Source organism: Leopardus geoffroyi, chromosome C1 (assembly GCF_018350155.1).
Source record: "Leopardus geoffroyi isolate Oge1 chromosome C1, O.geoffroyi_Oge1_pat1.0, whole genome shotgun sequence".
NCBI lineage: Eukaryota > Metazoa > Chordata > Mammalia > Carnivora > Felidae > Leopardus > Leopardus geoffroyi.
In genome coordinates, this window is record NC_059328.1 from 169,981,284 (window position 1) to 169,992,134 (window position 10,851).

A 10,851-nucleotide genomic window follows, 5' to 3' on the forward strand; every position below is an offset into this window, starting at 1 on the left:
AATTTATGGAGTAACACTTTTAATGTTTTTAACTTTAGAATTGTGATGTTTCATAGTGGAGTTATCTGAGTTATGCTAGACTGCACAGTGACCTCACAATCTGACCTGGGCTTGAGGAGAGATGGACATGATTCCTCACTATCTCTGTATTTCCTGAGGGTTTCACATGAAGGCTATAGTTTTCTCTGTGGCTTAGCTGGCTGTATGAATTAAGTGCTGTTTATGATTTTCTGAAAACAAAAAAAGGAAATTATGGTCATATTGTTGAGTTCTCATTTTTCTCTTTTTCTATTCTAGATTAAAGAGTCCATTGTTGGGGAAATCAGACGGGAAATTGTAAGTGGACTTTTGGCAGCAGTGTCTTCAAGTAAAGCATCTAATTCTAAGCAAGATAGTCATTAAATGGAATTTATAGGTAACATTTTCTGAAATTTTTTGTTTAGCCAATTATAAATTATTACTTATTTTTAATGCTTTGTTTTCTTAGTACCCAGGACTGTTTCTGTGGCTAAATTTTAACTTTTAATGTATATAATATGGTATCCTACAGTGTGAAAAAACTACAACCCCTTGCATTGGAAATGCAAGCGAGTGAAATCTGATAATAATAACTTCTAGGGGATTATTGATAGTGTGTTATCTTACTGAAACTTCATTATAGTACTTAAATTAGTACTGGAATTGAGGAAATCAGAACTTTCAGGGGCTCCTGGGTGGCTCAGTCAGTTAAGTGTCTGACTTCAGCTCAGGTTGTAATCTCCCGATTCGTAAGTTCAGGCCCTGCATCAGGCTGTGTGCTGACAGCTCAGAGCCAGGAGCCTGCTTCCAATTCTGTGTCTCCCTCTATCTCTGCCCCTCCCCAGCTTGCATTCTGTCTCTTGCTCTCAAAAATGAATAAACGTTAAAAAAAATTTTTTGAAAAAAAAATCAGAACTTCCAAACCTGGGTATTATTTTGATAGCATTGATTATAATGCTATTTCAGTGTACAGTTTATGGACCAGCATTTTGAGAATTAATCACAAATTCTTAGTATCATTCTTAATTTTTTTGTCTAAAAGTGTGTGTGTATGTGTGTATACTGTTTATATACATATACTGTATATAGAACATTCTCATCCTGTTTTTGAAGAACCTTTTAATAACGATACTTGAAACATGATTAACGTTCACTTCTCTTTCTTTTGCAAGGTTGGCATGGATCGTGCTAGCTCTGTGATGTTGGAGTGATCAGTGACTGACACTGGTGGAGGTGTTACTTGTGCTTCAGAAGATACTTGCTGCTGAGCTGGGCTACTGTATACAGTGTATAATGTTTATTTCTTCTATGCATATCTTTTTTAAAAACGTACATGGAAACTTAGGCACTTTGCTGACTTTATTTCTTTTCTAAACTACCAAAATTATAGCCATTTGGAAAGCCTAATATTTATTTGTATGTCACTATTTTCCAGTTGATTCCCTATGTAGAATTAATTTTAAAACTTGAAAACTTCCAGATTTAACCAACTTATAAATGACCTATTTCTTCAGACTAGCTTCTTAAAACACTGACCTCTATGAGGTATTTACTGTGCAATAACTGATTCATTTTTTGAGAGCTTGAAGCAACCAATGATTTTCCCTCCACTGCTGTTAATTAGTGTCACTTCCAAGAAGAAAAAACTGTTCTGTTGTAAAAATTGCTCTTAATTCTTGAGGAGGTTACTAATAGCAGTAGGATAGAATTGTATGAGGTTACCTACAACTACTTAATGTTCTTACACTGTAAGCCTTGTTACTTTACCAAGACAAATGTAATTTTATTATAGCTTATGTACTCTTTTTCTTTTGGAAACATGCCTTATGTTAAACACTATACTTTTTGCATTGTCCAGACTTCCTATAAGGAGATGTTTCTTCTTCTATCCTTTAGACTAATTAAGTAGAGTATTGCCAAAATAATGGAGCCTTTGACTTGAATGGATAGAAATGAATAAGCTGGTTTTGTTTTGTTTTTTTTCAAAATGAAAGTAATTTAGATTTGTTCTCCTCAAAATAGATGGTTTTAATTCAGTTTTAACCATTGAGAACTATTTGTTTTTAGGGACAAAAAAAGGAAAGTGGTTTCCTGGTTGGTTTTGTATGTATTAAATAAATGTGTAAAGTAACAACGAAATTTATTGGAATTATTCCTTTAGCATTTATAATTTTCAATTCTTATTCTATTTCTTTGTGTGAAATTTTAATCAAAAGTGGTTGAGATGTTAACAATATTCTTTGAAAGAATATCTAGAAGGTTTATAAATGTTTGAATTATCACACAAAGGCTGATTTCTAAAAATAAAACAATAAAGTATTTATTTTGCCTAATGTCTTTTAATAGTTTCTTTTCTTTTAGTATAATTTGAAGAATTTGGATTAGATTTGATGAGTAACAAATAAGGTCCGAAAGAACTGGAGCATATAGGTAATAGGTTGATGTTCTCATTTCCTGAAGAGGCTTCTATGAAGCTTTGAAAAATACAGCTAAGACTAGACCACCCTGGAGAAAGAGCTTGTACTGATGCCTCTTGGTCTCATCTAGTTTTGTGGTCCTAATGATTACCATCTGAGGCCAAATAAAACTTTCCTTAAAAATTACTGTTAAACTGCAAAGAATAGACATTAAAGTATTATTTTGTTCTTTGGTCAAATTGATTCAATTTAGTTGATTTTGATAATGATACATTTAAACCACACACCCCATATTGATAGTAATACAGGCATAAATGCTTTTAACTATTCAGCTTTGTAGCCACTTACAGTTCCTCTCTGACAATACAAGATACCCAGAATCTGATAAAATTAGAGATATAACAGTTGCAGTAATAGACTGAGCCAATGGGCGAATCATTTTATATAGCATATAAATGAAACAAAATAAACTTCACTGTTAGAGTTTCATCTTTCTTCTCTCCATTTTAAAACTTTGTGTTTAAAAGCCACCAGGCTAGCTGCTGCTATGTAGAAATGAATGAGAGAGGGTCTACAAACTATATGGAAGAACAGGGCATCTTTTTTATATAGGTAAGTTTACAAGTACCAAATGAAAAATATGAAGAATCATGAAAGGAATTTGACAGAGTGTAGCCTGGGTGGTCCAAGAAGTCTTTACCGAGAAGATAATGGTTTGTGTAAAGTCTTTTAAAAAAAAAAATTTTTTTTTTAATCTTTATTTTTGAGAGAGAGAGAGAGAGAGGGACAGATTGTGAGCAGGGGAGGAACAGAGAGGGAGATACAGAATCTGAAGCAGGCTCCAGCCTCTGAGCTGTCAGCACAGAGCCCAATGTGGGGCTTGAATTCATGGACCGCGAGATCATGACCTGAGCCGAAGTTGGATACTCAACCGACTGAGTCACCCAGGTGCCCCTGGTTTGTGTAAAGTCTTAAGAATGGGAGGTGGAAAGGAAGGGGTTAAAATAATCAGTATTAGTAAAGGTTATTCAGAATGTATAAACTGAGTTTGAATTACTCTGTGTACGGTGAAGAAATGTTTTTAAGAATCCAAGTTGTCTATAGCTTTCACATACTTTGTTAAAAACCTGAACAAAGGAAGCATAGAAGAAAAAGAATCTTGAAAACGGTGATTTGGAAGTTGGGACTCACCGTGAATGATATACCATGGGCAAAATTGGGCAGCTTCTCAGACTTGAAGTACATATTGTTCCTCAAAGAACATTCAGTTGAATTTCAGTAACATTTAAAATATGCATTACATCAGCTAAGACTATTTGCTCAGCTGGCCATCTTCAACTTAAAAAAAAACAAAATAACTACATATTTTCAGAGCAGTTTTAGGTTTACAACACACTTCAATTTATTTAGAGGACAATGAAAATGTAGTAAAGTGCATGTAAAATAATGTAAAGAAAAAGTACGTTTGAGGGATTCCTGAAGAGGTGCTCCTCACCTGTCCAGATGGGCGTGTGGTGCTTGTGGAAGAATAGTACAAATAATACAAAATACAAAAATAATAAAAAACCAATGCATAGGTTCTTTTTTCTTCTGGAAAAGAATTGGTAGCTTCTAGGTAGTGAGAAGAGGAAACATTCTGTCTTCTAATTAAAGCTGAGGATCTAAGTTATAGTAAGTTATGTATGACTGGTTTTCAGAATCTTTTATAAATATTGAAATCATTTAATTAGCACTTAACTCTAGCTGCATTCTAAATGTAGAAAGTTAGGATGTTATATCTCATTAACAGCTCCTCTCCTATATGGTTTTTTATTACTGTTTATTACTGTTAAATTGAGCTCTTTACCTCATTCATTTTATTCTCATTTTCACAACTGATGCTCTTTTACACGTTGAATAAATAATAGCTTGCATACAGAATGTCAGTGTGCTCAGCAATACATTAGAAATGTACTCAAACATTCGTACCAAACAGTGTCCATATCCTCACAAGGGTCTTTTTAGATTCCCCAAAGGAGACTAAATCTTGTGAACAATGATTAACTAGCTTACTTGCTCACTGTGTTCACTCAAAAGTTTGCTGGATAGCCACCCTTTACAAGGCTCTGAGCTTATGAAGATGGATCTGTAAGGAATAAGATCACATTCCAGGGACAGGCAATAGAGTACATTGTTCAGACCTTTGAAGAAATCGATACCTTTTGGAATTAGATTGTCTCTTTTTTGTCCATTTTTTTTTTTAATTTTTTTTTTTCAACGTTTATTTATTTTTGGGACAGAGAGAGACAGAGCATGAACGGGGGAGGGGCAGAGAGAGAGGGAGACACAGAATCGGAAACAGGCTCCAGGCTCTGAGCCATCAGCCCAGAGCCTGACGCGGGGCTCGAACTCACAGACCGCGAGATCGTGACCTGGCTGAAGTCGGACGCTTAACCGACTGCGCCACCCAGGCGCCCCACTTTTTTGTCCATTTTTTAAAAATCTAATGAGTTCTTTGGATAAAAAATATATTAAATGCATTGTAGGTAATGCAAGTTGTAATGATATGAAAGCTAATACATTTTTAACTTTTAAAAAATTTTTTAATGTTTATTCTTTTTTTTTAAATTTGTCTTGCCTTTAATCTTACAATTGTTTAAAGTTTTTACTTAGCAGTTTATATTTGTATTTCTAGAGAGTTGATTTCTGCTTTTTTTAAAAAAAAATATGAAATTTATTGTCAAATTGGTTTCCATACAACACCCAGTGCTCATGCCAACAGGTGCCCTCCCCAATGCCCATCACCCATTTTCCCCTCCCTCCCACCGCCCATCAACCCTCAGTTTATTCTCAGTTTCCGAGAGTCTCCTATGGTTTGGCTCCCTCCCTCTCTTTTTTTTTCCTTCCCCTCCCCCATGTTCTGTTAAGTTTCTCAGGACCCACATAAGAGTGAAAATATATGGCATCTGTCTTTCTCTGTATGACTTATTTCACTTGGCATAACACTCTCAAGTTCCATCCATGTTGCTACAAAAAGCCATATTTCATTCTTTCTCATTGCCAAGTAGTATTCCATTGTGTATATAAACCACAATTTCTTTATCCACTCGTCAGTTGATAGACATTTAGGCTCTTCCCATAACTTGACTATTGTTGAAAGTGCTGCTATAAACATTGGGGTACAAGTTCCCCTATGCATCAGCACCCCTGTATCCCTTGGGTAAATTCCTAGCAGTGCTATTGCTGGGTCATAGGGTAGATCTATTTTTAATTTTTTGAAGAACCTCCACAGTGTTTTCCAGAGTGGCTGCACCAGTTTGCATTCCCACCAACAGTGCAAGAGGGTTCCCGTTTCTCCACATCCTCTCCAGCATCTATAGGCTCCTGATTTGTTCATTTTGGCCACTCTGACTGGCGTGAGGTGGTATCTCAGTGTGGTTTTGATTTGTATTTCCCTGATGAGGAGTGACGTTGAGCATCTTTTCATGTGTCTGTTGGCCTTCTGGATGTCTTCTTAAGTGTCTATTCATGTTTTCTGCCCATTTCTTCACTAGGTTATTTATTTTTCGGGTATGGAGTTTGGTGAGCTCTTTATAGATTTTGGATACTAGCGCTTTGTCTGATAATGTTTATTTATTCTTGACACAGAGAGAGAGTGTGCGAGCAGGGGAGGGTCAGAGAGGGAGACACAGAATCCGAAGCAGGCTCCAGACTCTGAGCTGTCAGCACAGAGCCCAATGTGGGGCTCGAACTCACTAACTGTGAGATCATGACCTGAGCCGAATGAAGTTGAATGCTTGCCTGACTGAGCCACCCTGGAGCCCCTGAAAGCTAATACCTTTTGAAAAGTAGACTTCAGAATAATTTAGAAGTGGGACTGAGAAAAGAATGTTGCTTTATTTTAGAAATAAAAATATTTGAAGTAGTGATAAAATATTTTACTTTTTTAATGTTTATTTTTTGAGAGAGAGAGAGAGAGAGCACGCGCGCAGGGGAGGGATGGAAAGAGAGGGAGACAAGAGAATCAGAAGCAGGTTCCAGGCTCTGAGCTGTCAGCACAGAGCCCAACGTGGAGCTTGAACTTGGGAACAGTGAGATCGTGACCTGAGCTAAAGTGGGACGCTTAACCGACTGAGCCACCCAGGTGCCCCGAGTAGTGATAAAATATTCTAAGGAAAACAACTGATTTATCCATATGCTAAGGAGAAAATAATTAAAGGAAACTTGAGAAGTTACTTTAAATATACTGCTTACATGAGGACCATACAACTATAGAGAAAGCATGCACTTTGTAAATATTTGTATGTTCTTGTGGTTTTAGAAAACCTGCATTCTGTTGTTTTGATGTCCATATTGATTTAGATTTACAAAAATGTCCCTTGAATCAACCTTGATGTCATACATTTTTTATGAAATCAACAAAAATACTATCGAATGACAAGTGTATTTAATTTGGACACTCAAACGGTATGTATAACATCAACAAGAAAGAATGTTTTAAAGTAGAGATTAATGTTTTTATGCTGTTATTTTCTGTTCTTAATTCTAATGTGCATAAATCTTACAGTTTTCCTAAGAAAGCAATTTGCCATTGTAACACACTTTATAAAGTAAACCTCTTTATAATTTTCTTAGATTCCTTAGTGTTAAATGTTGTATCTCTAGCTTCATAAAATACAGGAAGTGTAAATGCTATTTTTTTTTCACAAATGCACATATTGATAAAACACCTATTTACTCCAGTGTAATTAAGCTTACATCTAGTCATAAGGAGTGCTTTTGTTAAATAAAAGTGGTTAAATATTATATTTCTAAAAGTGTTTTCTCAGAAAACAAGGTACCTGATTATTAGAAAGGGTAATAAATGTTTTAGGCAAGAGAGCTAGTATATATGAGATGCAAGAACATCACTGACTTGATGTACACATTTCCAGTAGTTAAGGCTCAAGCTGCCTTCAAATTTCTGCTACATAGAACCGGGAAGGTGATAACAGTGCCTCTTTTATAGAATTGTTAGATGAATGTAACTTAGTACCATGAATGCACTTAGTACCATGCGTGGCACAGCTCAGTAAGGTTTGTGGTGATGGTGGTCATGACGGGTAGAAATAGTGTGTTAGGTATATGAGGTTTGACAAATTGGAAGAGAGAACATGAATTTATAGATCCAGGCCTGAATTTTTCATCTTCATCATGTTCTTTTAAGCAACAGGACCAGAGATTGGCAAAAGACCCCTGATTCTCCTACTGTGTGAAAGGTGAACATTATTGTATTCAAAACACAATACAAAAGACATTTAGTTCTTCGGAACAAAAATTTTTGCTCATGGAATACCACTTAGGGCAAACCTTAAAATTCACAGAAGTCAAATCACCTCAGATTGTGTAGACATGAAGGTTCTGTTTAAGTAGGTGTGGGTCCTATTTTGGGGATCCAAATTTTTGTGTTTCTAGAAGCTTCCAGGTGAGATTGATCCTGTAAGGCTATGAATTGTACTTTTAGTAGCAAGGATTTAGATTAGTGGGCTTTATTACTTATGTATGCTAGATGCTTTGAAGAGAGAAATTGGTTAAGCAGGAAAAGGACTTTATATCTCCAAGGAGATGTCACCTAAGAGGCTCCCTTCAGGAAACTTTTCATCACAGCCCCAAATTCAAAATTGAGAACAAGGTAAGCACAGCACATAAGGAGGAAGCTATGAGGGGAAGTACCTAAGGCCTCATGGAAATGTACAGTTGTCAAGACAGGCCTGTCGGCAACAACAGCAGCCTAAGTGCTATTGTGCTGTTAATGATAACAGGTAATAAGTCTTTATACTGTGTTGATTGGAAATTAAGAAAATGCAGACAGTCTGAATGTTTTGAGAGTCAACCACTCAAGAACCAGGATGAGATCTAAAAAGGAATGAACTAGCTTTGGAGATGCTGCAGAAAGAGGAGATCATCTCTAGAGTGTGGAATTTGTTCCAGTCATTGGTGCTTGAAAAAGGTTACCACTCCTTTTGGGAAGGGATTAGTGAATAAAAACAATTACACCTGTGTCAAACACACTGGAATATGTTATTCATGTTTTTGATTAGTTGTTTAGTAAATTCATCCTCAGGTGATTCATGGTTTTGTTTGGCACATCGCAAGTAATTCCTTTTATTATTTCTCCAGTCCCGAGGTAAAAACCCCTAAAGGCACTGCAAAACAATTATTATATTATATTATAGTATAGTATAGTATAGTATAGTATAGTATAGTATATTTATTATATATTATGTAAGCCTCCTCAGTCTATGAGGACACGTGGAATTGTATTAACGATGATAGACTTTTTTTTTTTTTTTTTTTTAATCTTTTTCCATCCCCTCCTCAGGACTGCTGAAGGATATCCTCTTCCGGGAAGAGTGTTTACTTGTATTTCATTCATTTATACTGGAAAGTGCTCAAGAACTTTTCATATAGTGATCTCCTCTTCTCTTTATCGGGGGCGATAGTGCTCCGCTGCTCTTCTCCTGGGGTCCCCAACCGACCAAAGTCCTGATGCTCCCGCGCCCTAGCAAGTGGAGAACTTCTCTTTCTGTCTCACTGTTCACTCCGCTGGCGGCAAAGCAGCACTGCTGATCACCCAGTCTTCTCACGTGAATCCCCTGCAAGTGTGTCTTTGATCACTTAGGCTTTCACGACCATCTCCAAGGGGCTTGGCCTTGGGTGAAAAGCACTTAAAACAGACACGTTGCCGTCCTTCCCGTCCCGTTCTCCTCCAGTGCCAGCAAGCCCCCTTGCTGTCTTCCAAAACACCAAATTGACCTGGCTAAATATTTAGCGTGAACACACATTAGTGTGCATAGGCACAGACTAGTTCTTTTTTACTCCTGGAAACAGACAAGCATTTAATGACAGATGCTGAACATTCCTATTTTTATCATATTTTAATTCTGAAATTTCACCACAAATTCGTTGAACACACATTGAGTGAATAACTGTCGAGTACAAGGCGCTAATGACAAAGTTGGTTTTTACATGGCCTTAATTTACCGTTTGCTAATTTGCTAATTTTACTAGCATTTGAATCAAGTTTCTCAAGATTCACAAAGGAGAATTTTTACTTTCGTACAATTTTTTATTGTTCTTGTTATCTTTCAAGTGCTGTAGAAGAAGTCAAAAGTAGAGCATAAATAATATCACGGATCAGTCAGGTATAATCCTAGTCAATTTTTTAGAATAGATATTAATTTCCTAGAAAAGTATTTACTTGGTCCATTCTACCTGTGGTGCCCATAATGGGAAAGGGAAATGAATGAAACAGCTCATCACTTGTGAAATGTTCTACTTTTTTAGACTCTAGATACACATTTGACAGAAATTATTTGTAGAAAGGCACAACAGCAAAGGAAACTTCATCCATTATGTGAGTTATAGAACACACTTGTAATTATCACTCATGATTTTGGGGACAGTTTCCTAAAATAGGTTTAACCTCCCAAAGGTTTTGGATTTGGATTTGCCCCTCGATAAATGATCTTTTATTATTTTCTAAATTAATGCATTTGTTTAGAAATCCATGTAACAGAATGCCTGGCTTCATAAAAACCAACCCAGAACTCAATAAGGAACATCAGCAAAACTGATAATAGTCCATTTACACTATCTTTTGGTTTATGAATTAGCTGAATTATAGCAAATCTGGCAACAAAGCAAATTTCTTTATAATCTCCAATTAATAACAAAAAAAAAAGGGAAGAGGAAGAGACAGTTGGGGGAATCAGTAATAGCCTGAATTTAAGCCATTTGGTGAGGAAATACTTCTATGATGGAAAAAATCTTAACCACAGGTACCTATTCAGCAATACAGATTTATTTTACACTATGTTCTCAATTTCAGTATTTCCTTTCTGCTTTTGTCTTCTTTTTTCACTTCTTTCTCTTCAAGACTTAGAAATTATTTCCTTACAGAGGGATTATTTTAATGTGTTTATTTTTGAGGAGAGAGAGCGAGTGAGTGATGGAGGGGTAGAGAGAGGGAGACAGGGGATCTGACACCAGAGAGCCCAATATAGGGATCGAACTCAGGAACCGCAAGTCAAATGCTCAACCAACTAAGCCACCCAGGTGCCCCTTTACTGAGGGATTTCTTGCACTCCATGTTTCTGCTCTGAGAATATTGTTTTATTCTTCAAATCTGTGCATTACAGTATCTGATAGAACTGGATTAAATATCACATTTGGCCAACAAATATCCCTTTCAATATCATTCTAGTCTGAACACTTAATTTGACACTTCAGGTTTTATAAAACAAGTTAGGTTTTTACGTGATCTGGGCTGCATGTTTGAGTCTGTACTGCGTTTGCTAAAAATCAAAGACATTTATGTTTATTTTCAAGAAAATATTGCTAGAAATATACATAACTGAATGGAGTAGAAGAACATAAGTAAGCATTAAGATGTCCC

At 36.2% G+C, this 10,851-nt stretch overlaps 1 protein-coding gene across 2 annotated transcripts in view; it reads left to right on the top strand.

The window, feature by feature from the left end:
- ITPRID2 (ITPR interacting domain containing 2) overlaps positions 1–2,351 on the top strand; it is a 41,046-nt gene extending 38,695 nt beyond the window's left edge. For both annotated transcript variants that reach the window (XM_045480406.1, XM_045480407.1), the window contains 2 exons: positions 298–415; positions 1,191–2,351. In XM_045480406.1, the coding sequence (XP_045336362.1) occupies positions 298–402 (105 nt within the window). In that variant the 3' untranslated portion in view covers positions 403–415; positions 1,191–2,351. The remainder of the gene's footprint in view (positions 1–297; positions 416–1,190) is intronic.
- Positions 2,352–10,851: the final 8,500 nt, after the last annotated feature.